Consider the following 25,757-nt stretch of genomic DNA (forward strand, 5'->3'; position numbering starts at 1 on the left):
CAAATGCAAGCAACAAGCAATTTTTAGCTTGGTTTTGTACAACTACAATCCTGTATTTAAAAAGAGCATCAGAAATCTCTGGTGAACAGCAGCATCTGCTAGCCCTACTTCCCATGACGCTTTGCGTACTTACACAGCTGAGATCATCGCTGTGAAGGACAGTGTACAGCCAGGAAATTGCTTTTGTTCGGGTTTATAGCACTCATTTGAACAACCAACCCTACTTCTCATTGACGCTTTGCGCTGCCTATACTCCCAAGAAATCACTGCGAAAGATAGTGCACAGCCAGGTAATAGATTTTGTGTGTGTTTTTGGCATGTCTGCATGGGTCATGTCACTCAAGCAAAGCACAGCCACTTTGTGGAGGCATGTGCTTGTGTAGCGTGTATTGGCGATCTCACGTGAACAAATGGAGCACATTCTAAAACATCACTTGCCATGGAAATCCATATGATTTTTTTTAAATTCCTACAAATAATAAATTGGTCTTATATAACAGATTTTGTCTAATGAAGTTAACCCCCACAACAAAAGAGGAACTGTCGTATTAATCTTTGAATATAATAAATGGATTCTATAATGGCAACATGGTGGAGGATCTCGAAGGCGGATTAGCTCAGCTACAAAAGAGATTCTTAGTGTGTTGTCAACTAGCCTCCTTGTTCAATATCAGAGTCTGTGAGGTGCGTCAAGGAGAAGGTAGCAATGCTGGCCGGTGAGATGGAGAAGCGTGAGTAGTTGGAGGAGCTTTCCCAGCTGGAAGCCGCCACTGCAGCCGCCGGGGATGAGATGCGGGATGACGCTGAGCTCTTGGACGCTTCCACATCTACGTGCGTCTTGGAGGAGAAGGTGGGTGCTGAGGGGAAGTCATCATCCCACTCAAAACCACCCCCTGAGGAAAGCGGGCGATGAGTGAAGGGTGTGTGGAGAGTCATGCATGTGTGGAAGTGTTTACCTTCTTCATCTGTGGAGCTCTCAGAGTTGGTGAAGCGGTTCATGTAGCTGGAACTTTGCACAGGACTGCTAAACTGTGGTGTGTGCGTGTTGGCGCCATATGAGTGGTCACCTAGCTCCTTAGTGGGGGTGTCCTGAATCACAACACAGTGGATTTTAGTTATGATGATGTAAAAAGGTAGTTAAGGAGATACATTATGCAATGTACAGAGGTGCCTTTGTCTTTAAACAAGTGGAAGCAGCATTTAGCACGACTCAAGGTTATTTTAAAGGCGCTCTTGATATAAAAAGTCAACATACCATTGCTCAAAGTTAAGGCTTGTGTTAAAAAGCAAGAAGAAAGTCATGAAATTCCAAATCATTTTTTTATATTACAAAATCCTGTATACAGATGTCTTCTCTAGACAAGTTGAAGCAGGATGTGTCTTAAAAGGTTCTTTTTGAAGGTCCTGTAAAGAATTGTTTGTGGCAGCTCGTGTTTACTGTAAACAAACAAAACAAGCTATAAAATACATTTCCTCTGGGTTAGACCTTTAACTGTGAAATCCAATTTATGCGGAAATTCGGGTTATGTCACTAACGTAGGAACAGATTCCATTCGTAAATCAAGGACTTCCTGTACATTTCTTGTAATGGTATTGACTTGATTCTATTTTTAGGCTTGTAAAATTGCTTAAATTTTTTTTATTATACTCAAACTATAAACCAAACTTTTTATGGTAATATTGTCAACTTTATTCTTTTAAAATTTGTATCTTAAACTAATGTAATAAAGAATTGAGGACTGTTATAACTTTAGTAAATTACTCTTTGTAATATCACTAATCTTATAAAAGTAAAAGCTAATTATAGTAGTACTTTATTTTTGTAAGTTTTTTTTCCTGTAATATCACCTTTGTATCCTTGTAAAACTAATTTCTCTTGGATTGATACACTTAATTCATGTAAAATTCATATTTTTCTCATGCAATTGATTTTCTTAGTCACCTAAACCGAACCCATGCTGCAGACACTTTTTTAAAAAATGTTTTAGTAACTTTAGGTTGTCAGATATTTACAGTACAGTCAAACAAAAAAAACCTTTTACTACTATATAAAAATAAACCAGATTTTCGAGTCAGATATACTGTGGACGACGGGGATACAGAGTATATCTTTCTTGGAGCTGATCAATGACATCGGATCAGCGAATTATGACATCCCAATTATCAGCGGATCAGGCCAATAAAATCGCTGTAAAGTCCACTCAAGTGTGAATGTGTGTATTATGAATGCCTAATGTCTATGTGCCCCACGGTTGACTCACCTGCAGTGAGCCTGGATGGACCCCAGGTTACCTGTAACCCTAATGAAGTCAAGCGCTACAAAAAAGTGTAAAGATCGAAAACTCTAGCGTCGGGGAAAAAAATTGCTGACACCAAGACGGACACCAAAGTTTACCTGGTCAAAGAGGTAGAGGGTAACATCATCAAAGAAGGAAACAGCTCTCTTGGTGGTCGTGGCCGAGGAGCCTGGAGCCCCAATGTTGAATGTTGTGGGTTTCAATAAGCTCCTCAAATTCTTGGTGTCGCTGTCATCGGAGATGATGAGCGGCACGGCGTGTGCACTTTCCTCCTCACTGTCTGAGCTGGAGCTGTGGAGCTGGTAGGCATGAATATCCTCGTCAGAGTCATCACTGTTTTCGTTCTCTTCGTCGGCGTCCACACCATCCTCTGGGTTATCTCGCCGGCCCAGATAACGACCCTCCACGTCTGGCTCTTTTATTTTATGGGCCTCCCCGGCAAAGGTCCTGGTCAGCTTTGCGTGAACAGTGTCCTCGGGCAATGGAAGTGGACTGGTGGGGAGAGGGTGATCTGGCTCAGGAGACTCTGCTTGATTGTTGAAAATGTATGATTTGTCTCTGTCATGATTCGACCATCTTGGAGGTTCTGTTACATTTTTTTTTACATCTGAATGCATCTTTGGAGATGGATCTGGTTCTTCTCTGATGTCACCCTGCACTTCTGAGGCAGCACAAAAATCTTTTTGTTGTATTAACGACTCTACAATACGCTCAATTGGACTTTCCTGTACTGCCACTGCAACTTTTGTAGAGTTTGCCAGTGAACGGACATCGGCAGAACCTTCTGCATTTATATCTTCAGCTTTGTCGTCATTGTCCGAGAAGTAGGCGGAGTCCCTGTAATTACTACTCATGAGCGGTTCTTCGACAGTAATGACTTCAACATGATCTTCACCAGGAGTGTCTGGCGTGCCATCGGCTTCAGAGATGACAATTTCTGGAGGCACCAAATTGGTTGCAGTAGCAATCTCATCTGTATTGTTTTCCTTTTGGGCTACACTCTCGCCATTTTTCACAGGCGAGAGGTCCTTATTGTTGGGCTGAGAGTTCCACTCAGGAGACTCCAGGTTTTCCGTCTCATACCCACTGTCAGCTATCTTGTACGGAGGCTGGAGCTTGTGTTGGTCTTCGGGACGGTGAATGTCAAGGGAGTCTAAAGAGTCTGGTGTCTCAGCAGTGTGGTCAATAGTTGGCAGAGTAGTAGACATGCTGTCCTCAAGTAAACTGTCCTGACTAATCTGGTCTAAAGAAGGCCCAGAGACCAGCAGAGAGGATCTGTCGAGAGGTTGTCCATTGGTATCGATAAATAATTCTTCCTGGTCCAACAGATTTGGGTCCATTTCCAAATCGGCATCCTCAATGGGTTCACTCAACAGCACAACGCTGGTCAGATTATCAACATTTCCACTGTCTGAAACAGATCCTTGAATATGTGGCTTCTCAGATATTTGACTTCCAATGAGGTGTTGATCACTACTGTTCGAGGTTTCAATGTCCTGGTCCGAGGTGGAAGGATTGGCATTTGTGTACAATATGTCTGTAGTGGCACTTTCAGAGAACACAGTAATCTGATCATCAGTCTGACTAAGGATAATATCTAACATTTCCGAGGTAGAATGGAAATCAGAGTCTACATCTCTGGCTGAGGGTGGGAGCAGAGTGAGGTCCTCAGTGGAAGAACTGTTACTAGATGGCAGCTGGTTGCATAATTCGTCTTCTGAGACAACAGTAATGAAAGGCAACACTGTTTCATTTTGTACCCGAAATGGGTTATGTTCCCCGAAATTGGTGCAAGACGACTCCAAAATTGCCCGTCTTGGGGACGTGCTACTACATGCAGGCTTTAAATAAGTATCAGCTGCATTTAGGCTGCCATAGGCCTCCAGGTTGTCCCAAGAAGCCATTCTGAAGGTTTCTTCCGGTTCATGGATGACACCGGGAGATAGAAAATTCTGCTGTGGATTTAGAAAGTGTGTGACTTCTTTCATCAAGTTGTGTTCCTTAAGAAACTGATAATTCTCAGCCAGTTTACCAGTGTTCTTGATTCTCTTTATATCAACACTGTCCTCCTCCTGAGTCTGGTGAGTGGCTTCTGAACAACTCTCTAAGAAATTATCATGTGCACTCATGTCTTGCACATCCAAAGGAGTATTTACACAAAAAGGGTTCCCGTTGCCCTCTGGAAGCGCCACAAAATCTTGTCTCCAAGATACAGAGTCCTCCTGATTGGACTCTTCCTCTGTGAAAATATTGGTGTGGTATGGACTATCATTTTCAAGAGATGACCAGATATGACTGTCTGGTAAGTAAGAATCCTTGGAGTCGATACTGTGATGAAAAAAATCAGCGTCTGTGCTGGATTCATCCAAACGAACATCTTGGAGAACAACAAAGTCTTGTTGGCTTGAATTGAAGTCTGTCTTTTGAACACCATTTTGTCCAGTATTACCTTCTTCTGCTTCTTCTTCAAGTTGGATGTAGTAACCATTGCCATTAGCTGGCTTTTGAGTATTGAACACTGGAACAATTCCAGTAATTCCAGACTGAGTGTTCCCACCATCAGCATTTGATAGTCTGGCAATAGGATCTGGGAAATGAGCCTGGATGTCTTCAGTAGAAACAGGAAAAAACATGCTCTGGTAGTTCACTGTTGTGTCCATGCCCAGGTGAGAATGGCTGCCATCATAGTGGTCGTGCTTGGCTGCCTCCCAAATGTATTCAAAACTCAGTCCTTTGCTGGTTTCTGTGACAGTCAGCACCTCATCAATGTCCTGCTGGAGGGCATCATCTGCAAACTGCTCCAGGATTGGGAAGGACGAGTGGCTAACGGTGGTCTGTCGTGTTAAAATGCTCGGCTTGAGAGCGTCCCAGCGCTGCTCAAAGTCTTCTTCTAGGTCCCTTTGGCCTTGCATGCGCAGGTAGATGAGTAAACGGTGAACTTCCTCAGCTGTCGCACGCTTGTCAGGAGAGAGCCAGCAGAACTGCAGGACTTCGTACCTAGAAGAAAAAAAAACATAGCGACATTGAAGTAAAATGTCTGTTACAAGGAGCTGAACAGTAAAGTCAGACTGTCTTAAAAATGTTGCATCAGAGATACAGACAGAACGTAGGAGTAACAAAGGGATGCTGGCCTTGGTTAAACGGAACCATGTAATGCACTGATTGAGACTGGCATGAGTTACAACATCCACAATACCGGTTAGCTAGATAGCTAGCCACGCTTATAGTGATGAGTATTGTGGAAAGGAACCACCACAAGGTGGCAGCGTGACAATTGCAGACACTTGTGACACACTGAGTGAGCTTTCAAAGAGCAATTCCTGCTCTACATTGTGGCTGTTGGGAGTGGATGCAAGGGCAGAGAGAAAAACTGACCTGCTGCTCACCATAGAGGACAGAAGAAAGAAAGTATTCAACACATTTGTGTATGCTCAACTTGATGACAAAGCTAGGTTTAATGAGATGTGAAAGAAATTCGACAAGCATTGCCTTTCAAAGAAAAATGAAACATATGAAACTACTTTTGTTCACGCGGACAACAACAAGGTGAGTCATTTGACAATTTTCTCACTGACCTCAAGATTAAAACTCAGTCCTGTAATTTTGATAATCTCAGAGACTCCATGAGAGATTCGATCATGTTTGGAATAAATGATTACAAACTCAGAGAGAAACTGTTAAGAGAGTCGAAACTCAAGTTTGGACAATGCTGTAAAGATGTCAATCCAGTGAGCTAGCACAACAACATGTGTTGACCTTTAATGAGTCTGCTCATTGAGGAACATATAAAGACACGGAGGCAGGGAATGCCTTAACACTAAAAGGAAAGCATCGTAGTAAATTTCAAAATGACACCTTCAAAAAAGAGATTTCCACTTGCAAAATGTGGTGAACAACGGACCAAGACAATGTCCAGCCTCTGAGAAAATGTGCATTGTAAAGGAAAAAAAATCAGTATGCTACAATCTGACTCTCATAAAAGAAACATGTACACACAGTGCAGGAAGACATTGATGATGGTGATGACTTGAGTGATACGTTTTCCATCAAAATGGTGTCACAGATTGAAGAAAACAGCACACTGCCTGCAAAAAGTAACAATGTAGGCCAGTCTGTCAACACAGCAACTGTTGATAAAAGGACTATTTCACTATTAGTCAATGGGTCAATGGAAACATTTAAAATTGACACGGGAGCCAAGGCAAACTTGATTAATGAGAAAGATTTCAAGGCTCTGATCGTGAGGCCCAGAAGATTCTCGGGAAAAGGCATATCTCGGAAAGCTTCCAGCCCATAAAAAACAAACGTGGTTGCAATCAGACAAAGTGACGGCAAAAGGCAAGCACAATTTTTGATTTACCAGTGTGCCGAATGAACAAGAGTCACCTTAAGGAGAAAAAGCATCTGAGGCCTTGGGATTAGTGAAGAGAATCCATCAGGTAAATACTGACAACATGGAAAGAGGAAAACAAGGCAAAATATTAGACCAAAAGCGGTGTGAGAAACGTACAGTCAGTCAACAAGTTTCCAATGGTCTTAAAAGGACATGGAACATTGTCTTCCACATACTAAATTCAGCTGAAGGAAAATGCCAAGCCTGTGGTACATGCTCCAAGAAGAGCACCAGCCCCACTCAGAGCTGGTTTGAAAGCTTAACTTGAATGAATTGACTAAAATGGGCGTTATTGAACGAGTGGAAGAGCCCACAGAACTCCATCACATGCATGAATAATAATAATAATAATCATAATAATGATGATGATAATACAGGTGCTCTACAAGTCGACCTTGATCCCAAAGACTTAATTAAAAAATTAAAAGAGAACATTTTTAAATTCCAAAGCGAGAAGAGAATGAGTGAAATGGCTGGTGCAAAACTTTTCAGTAAACCTGATGCTTCAAGAGGCTTTTGGCAACTGCGACTAGACCAAGAAAGCAGCAGGTACACTACTTTCACTCCTTTTGGAAGGTACTGTTTTTTGAGATTGCAATTTGGCATCAAATTGGCACCTGGGATATTTCACAGAGTGATGGAGTCCATCATAGAAGGTCTGGAAGACACCAGCAGTTTACATTGATGACATGGTCGTTGGGGGAAATACTTGGTAAGAACATGACGAGAGGCTGGGGAAAAACTCCTACAAAGACTCAAAAAGATTGGACTAAAACTGAACAGAGAAAAATGCCTGTTTGGGGTCTTCAAGATGGCTTTCTTGGGTGACAAGGTCACGAGCGAAAGAGTAGAACCCAACCAATCAAAAATGCAAGCTATATTGGACATGCCTGCCTTCACTGACAAAAAAGATGTGCTGAGAGTCATGGAAATGATTAACTTCCTGGGTAAATTCAATCCTAATCTCACCAAACCAGCATGCCTCGGGGAGTTGTTACAGCATACACAGTTTTTGAGTGGACTGCTCGACATGAGATTGAGTGGAGAAAAATTAAAGCGCCAGTACTCAGATTCCTTGATCCATCAAAACCAACAGAGATCTCCACTGATGCCTCTAAAGATTGTTTGGGAGCTGTGTTACAACAAAAGAACCAAGACAAATGGCAAGATGTGGCATATGCGTCCAGATCAATGACAAAGAAAGAGCAACGCTATGCACATACAGAAAAAGACATTTTGGGCTTAGTATTTGGATGTGGAAAATTTCAGTTATGTGTATGGCTTGCTGACCTTCACAGTAGGGACTGACCACAAACCAGTCATAACCATCAGGATAAAGCAGTTCAAAGGCATGTCACCCAGAATACAACATATGATGATGACATTGCATCGTTACAACTTTGAGTTAGTTTACATGCCAGGAAAATACATGGTCCTGGTGGATGCTTTGACAAGAGCATCAACACCAATCAAGGACAGGTCTGTCAGCGCTACAATGTGTTGCTGAAACACAAATCAACATGGTAACTGCTTCGCGGCCAGCATCGGATGTTAGATCGGATGCCTTGACCTCTGGGCCAGGAAAGCAACAGTCCTCAGAGAACTAAGTCCTAGGTCATTCCCTTCACAAGTGACTAAGACACTGAGGTTCACCAGGCCAAGGAAACATACGGCGAGACTAATAGAACATGAATAATCTGTGAACAGTTGCATGTTTTACAATGTTACTATAGGGTTAACATTTGTTAAGGGGAGAGGTGCTGATTTTTTCATAACATTAGCACAATATTCTTGCTTAAGAAAAGCTAAGACCTAATTATTTTTATTTACTACTAGTGATGTTTGAGAGCTAAAGCAAGTAGATTGTGATTCATGGATTTGCTGAAGTTTGTAATGTTGAGGGTAACGTTATACCCTACTGTTTAGAAGGGAGATGTAGTGATAAGTATTACAGAAAGGAACAACCACAAGGTGGCAGTGTGACAATTCCAGACACTTTTGAGTGTGATAACACATTCAGGAAATGAAGAGTAAAGAAGCTGTTCTTGGCATGAGATCTTATCAAATGGAAATAAAGAATTGTCTTACGCTACCCAAGTTCAATTAATGGTCTTAATTATAAGACCAGAACATTACTATGCTTGCTTTGAAAATTTCTCCTGCCGTGGCCACTTAAGAGCACTTTGTTGTTGGTTTTAAGTGCACACGTCATCCAAACAAAGACAGAAAAGCGAGATGGGCTGAGAGAAATAAAAATAAAAATCTGTCGGCTGTGAGTGTGTGCTCGTCACTGATAGACTTTATCCTGATCTTATTGGCCTGAGCGGTCACAGCTGAAATTATTTGGATGACGGGCTGGAATATATTAATTTGCCGATCTGATCAATGACGTAATTGATCGACTGCATGTCACAATCGTGCACAGTATAATTGAATCTAAAGGTTTGTTTTTTAACCTTGTCGAATGTCTTTTGACATAGTACTGTAAATATCTGATGCGCAGTAACGTTATTAAAAAAAAAAATGGCAGTATGGGACACACAACACACAATCCTTAAATCAGACTGCAAGGTGAATTTGGTCTCACAATTGCACCACCCAATAAGTTCTTATATTCTGATAGTACTACATAACGTTATTTGTGATCACTTGACTTTATCTTGTCAACTCAAATGCAACCAGTCCATGTTTTACCGTGGCGAGGACAACAAGTGGTCATGCTGACTGTTTTTCCAAGAGGAAAAAGGCGGAAAAATGTTTGTTGGCGGTCACCACTGCTTAGGACAGGAGTGGACATTTAAGGCTCACTTGAGGTATGTTCACATACTTTTTAACACAGTACGACCCAGAGGCAGGCAACAACAAGTTATGAAGGCTAGCAAGCTAATGCTAGCACTAACGCTTGTAGACAAGCTGTCATTCAGTCGAATCAATCTCTAAAGTTTGGGTGTGGGTGAAGTAATTAATTACACAAATTACAGTAAATTATTTCTCATTATTTCCGTCACGCTGTAATGTTGGTTTAGATTAGAATACCTGACGAGAGGAGTTATTTCCAACCTTTATAGAGCTAAGGAACATAATTTACAAGTGAAAAACTTCACAGCACACCAACAAACAAAAATGTCAAAAAAGTGGTATACATTAATTACTGTTTTCCTGCTATCTAATAGAAAACCATTCACTTATTCTGTCACTCTGCTTCACGGGCATAAATAGACGAACAAAGATACATTCTTCTTTTCCTTTCGGCTGGTCACGTTAGGGGTTGCCACAGCGTGTCATCTTTTTCCATCTAAGCCTATCTCGTGCATCTTCTTTAACACCCACTGTCCTCATGTCCTCTCTCACAACATCCATCAACCTTTTCTTTGGTCTTCCTCTCACACTCTTGCCTGGCAGCTCCATCCTCAGCACCCTTCTATCAATATACTCACTCTCTCATCTCTGAACATGTCCAAACCATCGAAGTCTGCTCTCTCTAACCTTGTCTCTAAAACATCCAACTTTGGCTGTCCCTCTAATGAGCTAATTTCTAATCCTATCCAACCTGGTCACTCCAAGCGAGAACCTCAGCATCTTCATTTCTGCTACCTCAAGTTCTGCTTCCTGTTGTTTTTTCAGTGCCACCGTCTCTAATCCGTACATTATGGCCGGCCTCACCACTGTTTTATAAACTTTGCCCTTCATCCTAGCAGATACTCTTCTGTCACATAGAACACCAGACACCTTACGCCAACTGTTCCACCCTGCTTGGACCCATTTCTTCATTTCACTTTTTCCCCATTGCTCTCTATTATTGACCCCAAGTATTTGAAATCATCCACCCTCGCTATCTCTTCTCCTTGAAGCTTCACTCCTACTGCTCCGCCCCTCACATTCAGACACATATATTCTGTTTTACTTCGGCTAATCTTCATTCCTCTCCTTTCCATTGCATGCCTCCATCTTTCCAGTAGTTCCTCTGCCTGTTCCCTACTTTCACTGCAGATCACAATATCATCTGCCTTTGTTCTTAAAAATGGGGATGAGCACACTTTTCCACCATTCTTCTGGCATTTTCTCTCCTGCTAGTAGTCTATTGAATAAGTTGGTCAAAAACTCCACAGCCACGAACAAAGATACATTGTTTATTGTAAATATACTTTTTAAAAATTAAAATTAAATTAATTAATTAAATTTAAAAAAATTAAGTACACTAGTATATACAGTAAATCAACAGGTCAATTAAATAGAGATTGGTCCATCTTGTTTCGCTTCTTCCAATGATAATGATTCCTCCAACTGTGGACCTTTTTTCCACCAAGCTGCTTGGCAATTTCTCCGTAGCCTTTACAGCCGTGTGAGTTGTACAATTTTGTCTCTGGTGTCTTTGGACAGCTCTTTGGTCTTGGCCATGTTGCAAGTTTGAGTCTTACTGATTGTATGAAGTGGACAGGTGTTTTTATGCAGCTAACGACCTCACACTGGAGCATTTAATTCAGGATAGTACATGGAGTGGAGGTGGACTTTTAAAGGCAGACTAACAGGTCTTTGAGGGTCAGAATTCTAGCTGATCGACAGGTGTTCAAATAATTATTTGCAGCTGTATCACAAAAATACATCATTAAAAAAAATCATACATTGTGATTTTTGGATTTTCTTTTTACAATATCTTTCTCACAGTGGACAGGCACCTACGATGAAAATTTCAGACCCCCCCCATAATTTTTAAGTGGAAGAACTTGCAATATAGCAGGGTGTTCAAATACTTATTTTCTTTATTTATTACTTTATATTTTTTATATTATTACTTTATTATAACTCGCGGATCGGTGATTGGAGAGAAAGATGGAAGAGTAAGGAAAAAAAATCCAACATGACAGCCAGTGTGTGCACCAGATCTTCGTGTTGAAATGGCCACGTTAGAGTGCATCATTGTGGTGGATGTGGAAAGAGCCCCACAATGACCTAGTGGTATATAGTCCAGCCACTGGAGGCTTTAAGTGGATCTATTTTCACAGCTCAAACATGTAGCTAAGTGTAAGCTGAAAGTGCCACCGAGACCTAAAACATGACATTTAATATGTTGTTAACCAAAAAACAAATCAGCCAGATTGGACTCATCTGTTTGTTCACAGCAACTCAGAATGTTGCTGTACATCGACCGCCATGAAAAATCTTTTGAGGGTTTTGGGTTGAAGGAGAAGCCGGAAGTGACGTATTTTGCAGACACATACAGCAGTGGAGTCGAGTGTCTTTCCCTCTTGTACAGGCGAGAAATTACCATTTTTTTCTGCGTGTTCGCCAAAATGCCCACTCGTAGTGTTGCTGGATTTTGCTTGAACACTCGGGAGGATGGATTCACATGTCACATGTTTCCAAAAGCCCCGATTCATCGTGAAAAATGGATTGCACAGGTGCAAAGGACAAGAGCTTTGTGTGATCCAAATGACAGGTAGGTGTTTGTCGACAGCCATCTTCATCCCTAAAGGAACATTCTAGTAACAAAAGATCCGTGTCATGATAAAACATAAAACCGTTTTATGAACCCATTCGTGGGCATCGTCCCATTTTTAGGACATCATGATTTCTATGCATTATATCCTTCAGTATATCAAAATATTTAAGTGTTTTAATCTGATTCTGTTTTTTAGGACGATCTACTAAGAAAACGCAAGTACCCTCTTCCTGGCAGCATTTTGGGACAAGATCATAAATTAGTAAAGTTATCATATAACATAACCATAAACGAAAAAGAAGTGTTATTTCCTTGATTCTGACCTGGTAGGAGACTTTTATCTCAATAAGGCAAAAAATTGCCACCCTGCCCATGAATGAGTTAAAGTTAAAGTAAGTAAGTATGGGGTGCTAAAGGTGTCGATGCGCGCGGGCCGCCGTTAGCAGTGGCGCAGGTCGCCGTTAGTGGTGGCGCGGGCTGCAGTTTACCCTGACGTGGAGGTGGGTCGGACGGAGAGGCGGGCCGCCGCATGCGGTCGAGCCGGGGCTGGGGAGGAGAAAGAGGCTCTCCCCCCCACCGGCGTCTGGGCACCCCTGACGTATATACTTCGCCCGGTGTGATGGTCTGAGTGCTCCCGGTGCTGAAAATCGCGTATATTTTGTAAACCTCTGGCAAGTCTGAAACATCCCCATCCATGCTTCAACATGTGCCATTCGACAACTTGTCGCCGAGTGATCATGTTTGCTATGGACATCTCAGAAAGACGAACACAGCAAATGTACATATATGTGTATACCTTTTTATCAACTTGTTTCAGGTTAGGCTAGGGTCAGGTTATAACATATGTTAGCTCCCGCTATGTAGAAGAAGGTGAACTATGACACTGGGGGATTTCCCAGTAAGCGTCTGATATTGACCTAGAGCTCCTCCTTTAGTAATGCATGCACATTAAACACAAGGAGACTTTTCAGCACGGGGAGCACTCAGACCGTCACACTGGCATGGGTCCTCTTGAGTATGCCACATACACAAGACTTGTAAAGGGGTTAGGAACTCGAACAAATATCGGACATTTTGAATATTTCATCGGGTTCCTCATCCTCGTCTGTATTTTGGGGAGTCTGTTAGTTTTCCGCATATCTAAATATGGTTCGAAACGATCTGGTAAAATGGCCTCTTGTTGTTCGCTTCCTCAAAAAGAGCTTGAGTGTCAGAAGGGGCTTCAGAAAAATACGAAAATCACTGTTGTTCATCTCCCATTGCATTTGGCACAGCGTGTTGTCAATGGCGACTGCCCCAGTGTGATGCCTTCATGAGACATCACGACATCACAGACAATATGGCCACCACTGGGATGTCAAGTCACACTTTCACAACTTTGCGCTTTAATAAAACTCTCCCAGCTCACTTTTTCTGACTCGTATTACCAAAGCGATTATTATATGGAGTTTTGATAATCTTTATTTTAAGTCTAATCCAGAGGAAATGTGTTTTATTTGTCTATCATCCAAAAGTAGCTAAAACTTCATTAAAAATCTTTTTAAAATTCTCAACACAAATATTTTTAAAACTCTTAACACAACAGAAATTAAATAAATTTGCAGCAAAGTGCAAATTTTCTCTGTAATCCAAATGCCTCCCATGTTTCAAACCGAGGCTCTGTTGAAGCTGCTTCCGTATGACATCACTCAAAGACAACCCCAGTACAGAAATGGCTTCCTATACAGACAATCAGACATGCGAGTGGGATCTAGAAAATAAGGACAGCAGTGATGAAGTTTTTATGGAATGCGTAAATGCTACTGGCATCTTGTGCATGCATAAGAGATCACAAGGGTTGCCGTACCAATAAGTGTTTATTGAACTCAGAGGACATGGAACACAGTGAGCAGCTACACATAGACTGCCGCAGGTAAATAAATAGAACATAGATAAGGGACCCAACCCATAAGACCTAGGAGAAGTGTACGCCCCTACTCGGCATAGCGACAAACAACCAATAAACTACAGAATGCTCTGTGGAAGACAAAGGAACTGAAGAGGGGGGATTTTCTCATTCTTCCCATGTTCGAAAAACATCCTATGCAGGTGTAATTCAACCATATATTTTCGAACTGGTGTGACGTCTGAGCAGCGATTACAACACAATGATGGGATTCGGCGAGACCTGACAAAGTTGACGTGGAACTTCGCACCCAAAACACAGACTGGTAGGTCCCTCAAGAAATCTTCGTACACCTTGTTGACAAAATAATTTAATTCAAACACATTTAAACGTCTGATGGTGCTTGCACACAACAGTTTTTTGTTGTTGTACTAGCGACTGAATCGGCGTAAAACAAAAATTGAAACTTTTGGTATCGTTCTGCGTTTAAAGATTTAGCCCATATTTGAAATAATCCACCTAACACTTTAGAGCACACACAGCCGTAGTCGAATTTCAGCAAGACCTCAGCATCAACAGTGCACTAACTTTATACAGAGTCCAAATTTCGTCACCTCCTAAACATCACATGGATACAGATATTAGCTGACTTATATATCTGTATCCCTATTGTACTTATATTTAAAACGAAGTAGATACTTGTCAATACCAAACAATTGAACATGTTATGGACTTGCTACCGAAACCAAGTGAACGCTGTACCGGGTTTTCAAAGCAGTCCGCCGTGAAATGCTTGGAACATATTACTGTCCACTTTGATTTGTAAGTGTGCCCGCTTTGTCTTCACAAACCTGGTCCATAATCTGCCTATCCGTTCATGTTTCGTCCATTCATGTAAATTGACTCCGTCAGCATTTGACACAGAACAGCTGTATATAACACATTTCCTCGATCACCATCTTTGCTAGCTTTTTCACTCTCTAGCTAAATGTTGTCTTGACGTGATGTCACTTTTTGGAGAGTACCAGAACTTGCCGAATCTAAGTGACATTTCGAACAAAATCTTGAGACTTACTTTGATGCTAATTTATTTCATTTCTGCTGTGTTGAGAATGTTTTAAATATTTTTCTTTATGAAATTTTAGCTACATTTGTTTTATAAAACAAACAAAATACATTTCCTATGGAGTAAACCTTTAAAATGTATATTTTGGTCTCAGTGACATTTAAAGAATGATGCTAGATCATGTGTAGCATCCTTTTTTTTTCCAGGTCAGGTTATGTTTAGGGGTTTAATTAACAGTTGAGCATGGGGTGTTTCAATGGATACTCTGGACAGACCATAATGTGAGCAGAGAGAATCGCTAGATTTTTCACAATTTTGATGTCTCATTTAAAAATTTTGTATATTGAAATTTGGCAAGTTGGTAAGACAAGTTTACTATTGTTTATTCAGAAATATTTTTGAAAAACTCACCATCTGTCAGAATAAGGAAGCTCCAGTTGTGGCTTGAAGAGTTTGACTTGTTGCTCCTTGATCACATGATTGAGAATCTCTCGGTCAGACAGATGTGGATATGGTTGACCAGCATTCTCAAAAAGCTCCCACAAAGTGACCCCCAATGCCCTATGATTAAAATGAATCAATCAATCAAACAAACAAACAAACATGTACAGTGCCTTGTGAAAGTATTCGACCCCCTTGAACTTTTCAACCTTTTGCTGCATTTCAGGCTGCAAAGAAAGATATAAAATTTAAAAAAACTTTACTAAAACATTATTGGATACTTTATACCTTTTTAACAAATAAAAAACTGAACAGCAGGTCGTGCTATATTATTCTGCCCCCTTGCATTAATACTTTGTAGTGTCATCTTTTGTGCAATTACAGCTGCAAGTCCCAAGGAGTATGTCTCTATCAGTTTTGCACATCGAGACACTGAAATTCTTGCCCATTCTTCCTCGCAAAACAGGTCCATCTTAGTGAGGTTGGATGGAGACTGTTTGTGAACAGGAGTCTTCAGCTCTGTCCACAGATTCTCGATTGGATTCATGTCTGGACTTTGACTTGGCTATTCTAACACCTGGATATGTTTATTTGTGAACCATTCCATTGTAGATTTGGCTTTATGTTTTGGATCATTCCCCTGTTGGGAGATAAATCTCAATCCCAGTCTCAGGTCTTTTTCAGACTCAAACAAGTTTTCTTCCAGAATGGTCCTGTATTTGGCTCCATTCATCTTCCCATCAATTTTAACCATCTTCCCTGTCCCTGCTGAAGAAAAAAAAAGCACACCCAAACCATCAGGCTCCCACCACCATGTTTGACAGTGGGGATGGTGTGTTCAGGGTGATGAGCTGTGTATCTTATACGGCAAATATATAATTTTGCATTGTGGCCAAAAAGATTAATTTTGGTTTTATCTGACCAGAGCACCTTCTTCCATGTTTGGTGTGTCTCCCTGGTATATATGGATGGCTGTGGTGCATTCTGGCAATATCTGTGAAAAAAATTCAGACAAAAATTTAAAGTAAAATTTCCAAGTCCTGACCGAAAAAAAATTTGGGGCAGAAGTTCCCTGAGGGCCAAACCCAGATTTTTTGCCCCCTATCACTGGATAGCGCAAAACCACATTTGTCATTAAAATATGCCATTTTATCTCAAGACAAATTAATTAAGCGAACTATTCAGTCAAAAGACATCTAAAATTGTCCTTTCCCCCACATGTACATATATACATATACTTCTTCTTCTTTTCCTTTCGGCTTGTCCCGTTAGGGGTCGCCACAGCGTGTCATCTTTTGCCATGTTAGCCTATCTCCTGCATCTTCCTCTCTAACCCCAACTGCCCTCATGTCTTCCCTCACCACATCCATAAACCTTCTCTTTGGTCTTCCTCTCGCTCTTTTGCCTGGGAGCTCCATCCTCAGCATCCTTCTACCAATATACTCACTCTCTCGCCTCTGAACATGTCCAAACCATCGAAGTCTGCTCTCTCGAATCTTGTCTCCAAAACATCCAGCTTTGGCTGTCCCTCTAATGAGCTCATTTCTAATCCTATCCAACCTGGTCACTCCGAGCGAGAACCTCAACATCTTCATTTCTGCCACCTCCAGTTCAGATTCCTGTTGTTTCTTCAGTGCCACTGTCTCTAATCCGTACATCATGGCCGGCCTCACCACTGTTTTGTAAACTTTGTACATATATACATATACATACATACATATACTATAGGTATAGAATATATAAAAAATATATCCTAGAATTTCTACACCGTACAGCAAAACGTGTTAAAGGAGTTGATCTGTAGTAATTACTATTAACGTTTAAGTCTCAAACTTGTTACGTCGCGTTGTACTGATACACTCGACCACATTGTATATCTTAGATATAGATCTAGTAATACTAATAGTATAAACAGTTGCCTTTAATATATATATAAACACATACATACACACACACACACACGCACACAGTCACTCATATTTGAAAAATGTAGGGGTGTGGTCAGTCATGCTCGCAGATAAAGTTGCGGGTGTGATTAGGGGAAATCCTTAAAATAATTTACTAGATTAATATAATGTAAGTGTAAATTAAAAATAAAATAAACAAATATGTAAATAAAATAGAAAACTAAAATTTAAAACTCCGAAATTATCATTTCCAATTTCAACTAATATAAGTAGAACATGATACAAAACGGTATTTAAAATTTTTCATCAATAAAAATTCTTGATCTGACAAACTTTATCTGAAGAAAACTTCAATGCACTGGCCTGTCAAGGAATAAACACAAACGGTCTATACTCGCAATTTTGAAAATGCTGAAAGTTTACTTCAACATAATCGGCGTTCGTGGCAACAAGCTAGCAATACATTGGAACAAACATTCATCTCAGCAATCGTGACTTATTGTTGGGGGGGGGGGTTTCATGCACCATGGGACAGCTGTAAATAGGACGCTGGCCACCCGAATCAAGCTACAAGGTAATGTTTTTTCTTTTTTTTTTTTAAACTGTCACACTGCCTCGCAATCGACACAAAGAGCACCCCTGCCTAGTGTAACTGAATTTCCTTTGACATGGCTCATGATGTTGATGACGCTCGCATTACGTGAAGCAGTTCTGAACATGCGCTTTCGTACATGCTCAGTACGGTTAACTTGCATTTCCTGCTTCCGGGTCAATACCGGTTGTTTTGGAGCAGGCTTGTTTAGTTAACGTTTATTAAATAAACACGTAAATTAATGTCAAGACCACACAAAATAACGTCTTGATAGAACGCGAGGGGAGGGGCGTGACTGTTACTAGTGTTAGTGCCTCAACATGGCTACGCTCGTGAAAGCAAAAAGAACTAACTCAACCGCATGTTCTTTCAATGTTCTCAACTCATATCCGGATTAATTTTAGGCAATTTTTTCCTCATGTTTCCGGAGCAATTTTCATGAAAATTTAAAAATCCGGAATTCCGGGAAAATCCGGAGGACTTTCATCACTGGAGGTAGCTTGTGGCAAACTTTAAACGAGACTTTTTATGGATACCTTTGAGAAATGGCTTTCTTCTTGCCATTCTTCCATAAAGGCCAGATTTGTGCAGTGTACGACTGATTGTTGTCCTATGGACAGACTCTCCCACCTCAGTTGTAGATCTCTGCAGTTCATCCAGAGTGATCATGAGCCTCTTGGCTGCATCTCTGATCAGTCTTCTCCTTGTTCGAGGTGAAAGTTTAGAAGGACGGCAGAGTCTTGGTAGATTTGCAGTGGTCTGATACTCCTACCATTTAAATATAATTACTTGCACCGTCCTCCTTGAGATGTTTAAAACTTGGGAAATGTATTTGTATCCAAATCCGGCTTTAAACTTCTCCCCAACAATATCTCGGACCTGCCTGGTGTGTTCCTTGGTCTTGATGATGCTCTCTGCACTTTAAACCGAACCCTGAGACTATCATAGAGCAGTTGCATTTATACGGATACTTGATTACACACAGGTGAGTTGTATTTATCATCATCAGTCAACATTGGATAATTAAGAGATCCTCGCTGAACTTCTGCATTTTTTCTTTTTACACTTTTTACCCAAAACCATTTTATTTTTATGGATGGCCCAATTGTATGAAAAACTAAATAAGTAAATATAAATGCAACAATCAAATGAAAACCAATGTCTGAGAGAATTTTATATTATTTTCTTTGGAGTCAAAAGTTTACATACATTTCCTTTGTATCGAATAGAATTTTCTTTGAACTGAAAGACTTGGGTAAAACATTTTGGGGATCCTTCCTCTAGTTTCTGGCTCTGCTGGAATCCTGGCCCATTCCTCCTGTCAGAATTGGTCTATTTGAATCAGGTTTGTTGGTTCCCTTACTTGCAAAAGCCTTTTCAGATCTGGCCACCAATTTTAAGATTTTTTTAAGATTCAGATCACGGTTTTGTGATGTGATGGCATTAGGTCCCTGGGGCCACCACTGAGTGGCGTGATGTCAGGGCGCCTCAGAGGGGCTGGCAGACCAGGCTGGGTCCCTTGGCATGGGATGTGTCCTCTCCACAGCGTTCCTAGAGGGTGGAACCCTGGTGCTGGTCTTGCTGTTGATTGATCGGGTGGGGTCCTTAACTTTAGCGAGCCAGGAACAGCATCACAGCAATCTTTTTATTTCATGCACAATGGTGTGAATTTATTTGCATGTGTCCGTAGGGACACAACCCCTGGGAATCTTTCATGAGTGTGGGACTACTCACTGATAGGAATAACTCATGTACAGTAATCCATCGTTTTTCGCGGTTAATTGGTACCAGACCCACCTACGAAACATGAAAAACTGCAAAGTAGGGGTAAATTGTGTTTTTTTTTTTTTGCTTCATTAGTCCATGTGGTCTTGGTGGGGATGCCGCCTTATACCCTATCAATGCGGCTCGCTACAGTACTGTACTAATGTATGCTGGCTCCCCCCCCCCGTCATTGGTTCATGTCGGCGCACCAGGAATGGCGCACTAGTACATAGCTATCTGGGTTTTTTTCTTTCTCCAGAACTCTGCGCTGCACTGATTACGTGATAGGTGATACACGTAGTAGAGAGGGATTACTGTATACGTGAATTGCTTGTGTGTTCCCCCACTTATATTCTCATTCTATAATTCACTTGGTCAGTCAATTGTATAGTGGGTTCACGATCCTTGGTTTGCATGCTTTGTCTCCTGTCCTTGTTCTGTCCCATCTTGTCCTGTCCTTCCTACACGGGTGTAGCGTTACAGTGTCATGCAACACCCATATTTAATGTTTTTGTTGTAGATATGTAATGATCTACTTTTCTGTTTATAGTTAGTGAGTTGTCTTTGTTCCTCTCTGCCCTCTAGAAACTCTGATCTCTGATCCTCAATAAACTTCAACTAAAATATCAAGAAATTAGAGGAAACTCAAAAACTTTGACAATAAAACTGTTCTGGAATAAAGTGTCACAGCTGAACAGGACACACAAATAGAAAAAAAAAGAAAGAAAAAAACAGAAAAAAAGTTAACTCATCAGGAGCTTCTAAAGCCATGACCACGTCATCAGGTCTTTCCCATGTTCTTTATAGACATACTTATGTGTATGTAACCTTTTGACCTCAAAGAAAATCGAGCATTCTCTAAGAAATTTTTTTCATTAGTGTTAACAAAGTTAAATAATTTTGGTGATCCTGAAAGACGTGAAACAGGCGAGGCTTGGTCTGATTTCACTTCAGACAAAGACAAAAAATGAAATGTTTTTGCAAAGTGTATGCATATTTCTGGCTTCAACTTATCTGTGTATAATGTTCCGGAGAAGTCAACAACTCTAACAACTGTAAAGATGAAACTGTTCAAAAGGGCATGCTCTTTAAGTGTTTACAAGTATAACTGAGTCTAACTTTTCCAAAACTTCAAATTAACACACTGCACCAAGTGGTGGTGATTCAAGGACAGATTTAAAAAAAAAAAAAAAAAGTCATGTTTGAGAATACGATTGAATGGCACATGAGCAGAGAGAGAGAGACAGAGTTAATCACAAATATTGGCTTTAGAAGTAAGAAGTGATCTGGACAAAAAGAAAAAAAAGTTTTTGTGGCTATTTTTCAAATTCGATTAAAATTGTAATCATGAAGATTTGTGGAAGGAACTTATTCTATTACACAGTTTTTCCAGTAACGGATAACTTTAGATTATTTAATTGCATGCAATTTAGTTACTCCACACGACTGCGCATCATATATTCTTGCCGTAGAATTGACAAAAACCTTTCCATCTATGAAATGTCATAATTAGAGTGAATTAATTTTATGTAAATTGTAAAAACCTTTGAAGCCATTAATCTAAAACAATCAAACGAAAACCAAGCAGTACGGTAGTAACTGAGTATGCTTGTTTGTGCCACGTTAAGGACATGTTTTCATATCATATCATATATTTCATATCATCATTTTCAAAACCTCAAAATGTTTGTCAGGGCCGTCACAAACTAAGGACATCTTCTATAAATGGTAACAGATGGAAGTGAAGAACATCAATGTCATTACTTTTCCTCTTACTTTCTCACGAGGTCTTTTGATTTCATTGCATCACGGTCACTGTGCAATTCCTGAAGGGCACAGGAATGGAACTACAGCATTGTCTATACGCACCAAACATTGCTGGGCTTGGTATGCTCCAAAGTGATCACACCCCCATGGCGCTCACCCACCAGCTCGGGAGCCAACCAGCGAAGGGGCGCAAATACATCATCCTCTGTGATGATGTAATCCTCCTTTGATGACAAAAGAATACGGGTAATAAAGATATTACAAACAGGTAACCACAAAGGAGATTTTTTTTTGCCGATTGTATCCGCAAAATAATTTGTTTTGAGCCAACAAAAGTTATTTATGCTTTGATGCAGTCAGGCCACGCACGCTTGCTTTGACTCAACCAACCTCTACAGAAATAGCACCAGTGAGTGACCTTATCTTATGAGTATTAAATTCAAAGTGACAGATCAGCAGAATTTAAGAAATGCTGCCGACAGGAGGGCCTTGGCGTGCTTAGCGCAGCTTGTCACGTCACACAAAAGAATTGTACAGTTCATGTTAAACACTTTTTTCCCAAACAGTAGTATGTTTCTCACTGGACTACTATGGAACAATACTTGAGTTACGGTGACTGTGTAATTAAACACAAGCTCACAGAACACTTTACACATACTTTTAAAAGCCAATACAAAAGAGAGGAACTTTGCCAAACTATTAAAAAGATGCATTTCTGCTTACTTTGTATGCATAGGGCCCAATTCCATAGTCTCCAATTTTGACAGTAAGATCTGCCGTCAGGTAGCAGTTCCTCAGGGCTAAATCACTGAAAAAGAAACATGACATAAGTTAGAGTTGTCTTACAGTGAGATTCCCCCAAACACAAAAGTGGGTGGCAGGTGAGTTTTTATCAACTCCTCAAATGTCACAGTAAAACGGTGTAACCTATTCTTTTTAATCAAGTAAACCCGGTTATATTTTTTCAATTACGGTATGGCAAAACAATGTTTATTGATAAATTTGTGTTCTGGGAAGAAAAATTCTAATTTGGGACTTGATCTGAAAACGTGAATGAAAACCCATCGGTAGCGTGTGTCGATATTGTGGAACAGCATTGGTTTGGAGCTTTTTCACTATTGAAATACACTTGTGCCCTGACATAAAAGACATGTTTTTTTTAAATTGATAAAGTTTAAATATGAGTGCTGTATTGTGGCAGTGAACTGACTCCACAACAACCATAGGTTTGGCTGATTTAAAAAAAAAAAAAAAAAAAAGACTTATTTTTATATTGTGTTAATCAAAACAACCACAAGGCTTGGTTTAGATAAGTTAATTTATCTTATAGCTAACAAAACTGCAAAATGGTGTGGATAGTATAACAAATAGATTGGATTTTGTGGTTTCATAACATTTTAAACAAAAGCTTTTTTATTTGCAAAAAACAACACTGCAGCTGACTGAGTTGTAAAACTGTTTTTCCGTATTATATTGCCACCACGTGCCTGGCGCACACACACCAGAAAGAGCAACACAATGAATTGAATTTAAGCAAACGATGGAGTAAAAATTTTTTAATTCCATAAAGTCTCATTATGTCATGACTGTGTTTTGATAAACTACAATCGACCTATTAACAAAACGACAAATAATTACTTGCTTAAGAGGCTGGAAAGGATTAATGGCATTTCCATTCATGTGAATGGTGAACGAATTGCACTGTATAAAGGTTTTGTTTGTACACTAGCATCACAGATATAAAACAAGCCCATGAAACAAAGGCTCAGAAGGCCAATGGCAGTTTTTCACCCAGGAACAAGACATTCACATGTTCTATTTTTGACTCATGATACAGTAGCAGAATATTGGCACTCGTCTTTCTTAATTTTTTTCTGCTAATGGTCTATAAATCACTAAATTGCGTAGGTCCTGAATACGTGACAGAAATCCTAATAGAAAACAAACCCAGTAGGGCTCCGAGATGGACAGACTCAGTTCAAATCGTGGACTGCAGAGTCCAAAGAAAACATGGTGATTTAGCTATTAGAGTGCATATCAATGGAATAAGTTGCCAACTGAAGTGATGTCAGCCCAAGTGTGAATGTTTTTAGAACCAGGTAAAAAGCTTTCCCCATCCTTTTTAAAGTATTTCCATCTTTAAAAGACATTCCTTGCACTGTACACTGTTTTAATTGTACTTTTTAAATTTTTTAATAATGCATAGCACATTATGTTGTGTATCAAATGTGCTAGACAATGTTCAATGTACTTTATTATATACTAACATGGTAATTATTTTAGACCACAGTTGATGGCAAATCACTACACTCAATGAGATTATTTACAGCACAGCAAGGACAGTACACACTCACTAAATATATGCGTCTAAATATTTTTGAGATCATAAACTCAATTTTGAGAACCTGAGAAAAATCCCTTTGAGTTGTAACAAGGATTTAATAGACAACTTTCAAAATCTGGCTATCCCTTTACACGCACAGTGCAGAATCATCATTTGCCTCTGGCAGCAGACAGCTGACACTGTGGCAATGCATCGAAGCTGTGTAATTGGAACCCCTGGAGCTTATTCCGAGCATGCAAATAGAGCTGATGAGCTGAGCATCATATGTTACCCTGAGCGGCACTTTGCCGACAACCCCACACCTCCTGACCTGTACTGCTCCTAGCAAGCAGCCAGGCATCCAATGCGCGCTGCAGTAAAAATCGTAAATGAAACGCCGCCTCTCTGCCACGCAAACCGTTTTTGGAAAACACTGGTATGCTTCAGAGTGATTTAACAGCAAGCACTTGAACAGTTTAACGTATTGTGAAGGTTTTCAATGGATCCAAAATAGTAAAGCGCATCTGTTGTTAATACAAGAGTTATTTTAAAACTTCACATAAACTCTAGTATTGACAAAGAGCCAAATTAAAGCAATTTTCAAATGTCATTTCAAATGTAATACCTCTCATTTATTCATAATAAGAAGGGATCAAGATTGATTTTTTTTTTTTTTTTAAGAATTTGTGATCCCCCATAGTCAGTCAGCTCTCCATTACACTAAAAAGCAAAACACAAATTACGAGTTTGTTCGTTATTTTACAAAGACTAGTTTATTTTGTCTGTGGAATTTTTTAGACATTTGAAAATCAGAGGCAAGGACATAATTTATCAAGGATTATTATTCCTCCTCTGAGATTTAGATTTGTTTGTGAGGTTTCTAGTTCCAGGATGAGCACTTCGCAGTGCATTTCCAGTGTATTTAATTTCTGTTACCACAAAGTTCGGGATAGTGGGAAATCACAATTATTACGCCTTCCTACATTGTAAGTTTGCAGCTTTCATTACGAATGCCGCATGTCTAATGCTTTCTGAACAAGTAAATGAAATTGAAAAGAACCCCAAACAGACTAATCTCTCATAATTCTTGGGAACTCTAACAAAGCTACCACGAACTCCCTAAATACAAATGAGCAGGACATCAACTGTCCTACCAGGGAAAATAACATTTTAGACCACTTCTATACTACACTATGTCATGTCCTATTTCAGTTACTATGAAGAGATGTGTGTATTAACAAAGTCATTTCGCACGTTCAAAAACAAGCCTTGGTTGACTGCCAAACTTAAGCAACTTTGCCAGGCTAAAGAGGACACACATCGATGTGGAAATGGGGCCCTGTATAACTGCGCTAGAAACCACCTGACCTAAGAAATTAACACTCTGTAAAGTTAGAAAACAATTTACCACTAATGACTAAATCAGTCTGGAATGCATTACAATCACCAACCAATTACAAGAGACCAACCCCTCAAGCTGAGTGTAATAGAGGACCAGCTGGAAACTTGACCACCTACTCCTGCAGATTCTAAAAGGACACTTTCTAACCCCACTACTGACCACCCTCGCACCTCTGAATTCTGCATTGACCATTCACAAACAGAATGTGAGACACATCTTCAAATAAAAGCTCAACAAAGCGACAGGCTCCTCATGCTACCTTAGTCTGCAGACCAGCCTTCATACAGATCTTCAATAGATCCCTGGATTTGTGTGAAGTACCATCCTGTTTCAAATGCTCTACCATCATGCCAGTCCCTAAGAAACCTTAAATCTCAGGTCTGAATGACTACAGCCCTGCCAAACATGACAACTGTGGGTCATGAAAATCATTGACCGCCTTGTACTGGACCCCTGCTGGACCCCTTGCAGTTTGCCGAC

The 25,757-nt window shown here is 40.2% G+C and overlaps 1 protein-coding gene across 1 annotated transcript in view; it reads right to left on the reverse strand.

Annotated features, from left to right (window-relative positions):
• Positions 1-25,757, reverse strand: part of lmtk2 (lemur tyrosine kinase 2) — a 69,164-nt gene that overhangs the window by 3,993 nt on the left and 39,414 nt on the right. Inside the window, exons 8-13 of the mRNA XM_061845785.1 lie at positions 22,276-22,360; positions 21,655-21,776; positions 15,493-15,642; positions 2,396-5,294; positions 957-1,089; positions 657-893 (exon numbers count right to left, since the gene is read on the reverse strand). Of these exons, the coding sequence (XP_061701769.1) occupies positions 657-893; positions 957-1,089; positions 2,396-5,294; positions 15,493-15,642; positions 21,655-21,776; positions 22,276-22,360 (3,626 nt within the window). The remainder of the gene's footprint in view (positions 1-656; positions 894-956; positions 1,090-2,395; positions 5,295-15,492; positions 15,643-21,654; positions 21,777-22,275; positions 22,361-25,757) is intronic.

This window comes from Syngnathoides biaculeatus, chromosome 16, assembly GCF_019802595.1.
Source record: "Syngnathoides biaculeatus isolate LvHL_M chromosome 16, ASM1980259v1, whole genome shotgun sequence".
Lineage (NCBI taxonomy): Eukaryota > Metazoa > Chordata > Actinopteri > Syngnathiformes > Syngnathidae > Syngnathoides > Syngnathoides biaculeatus.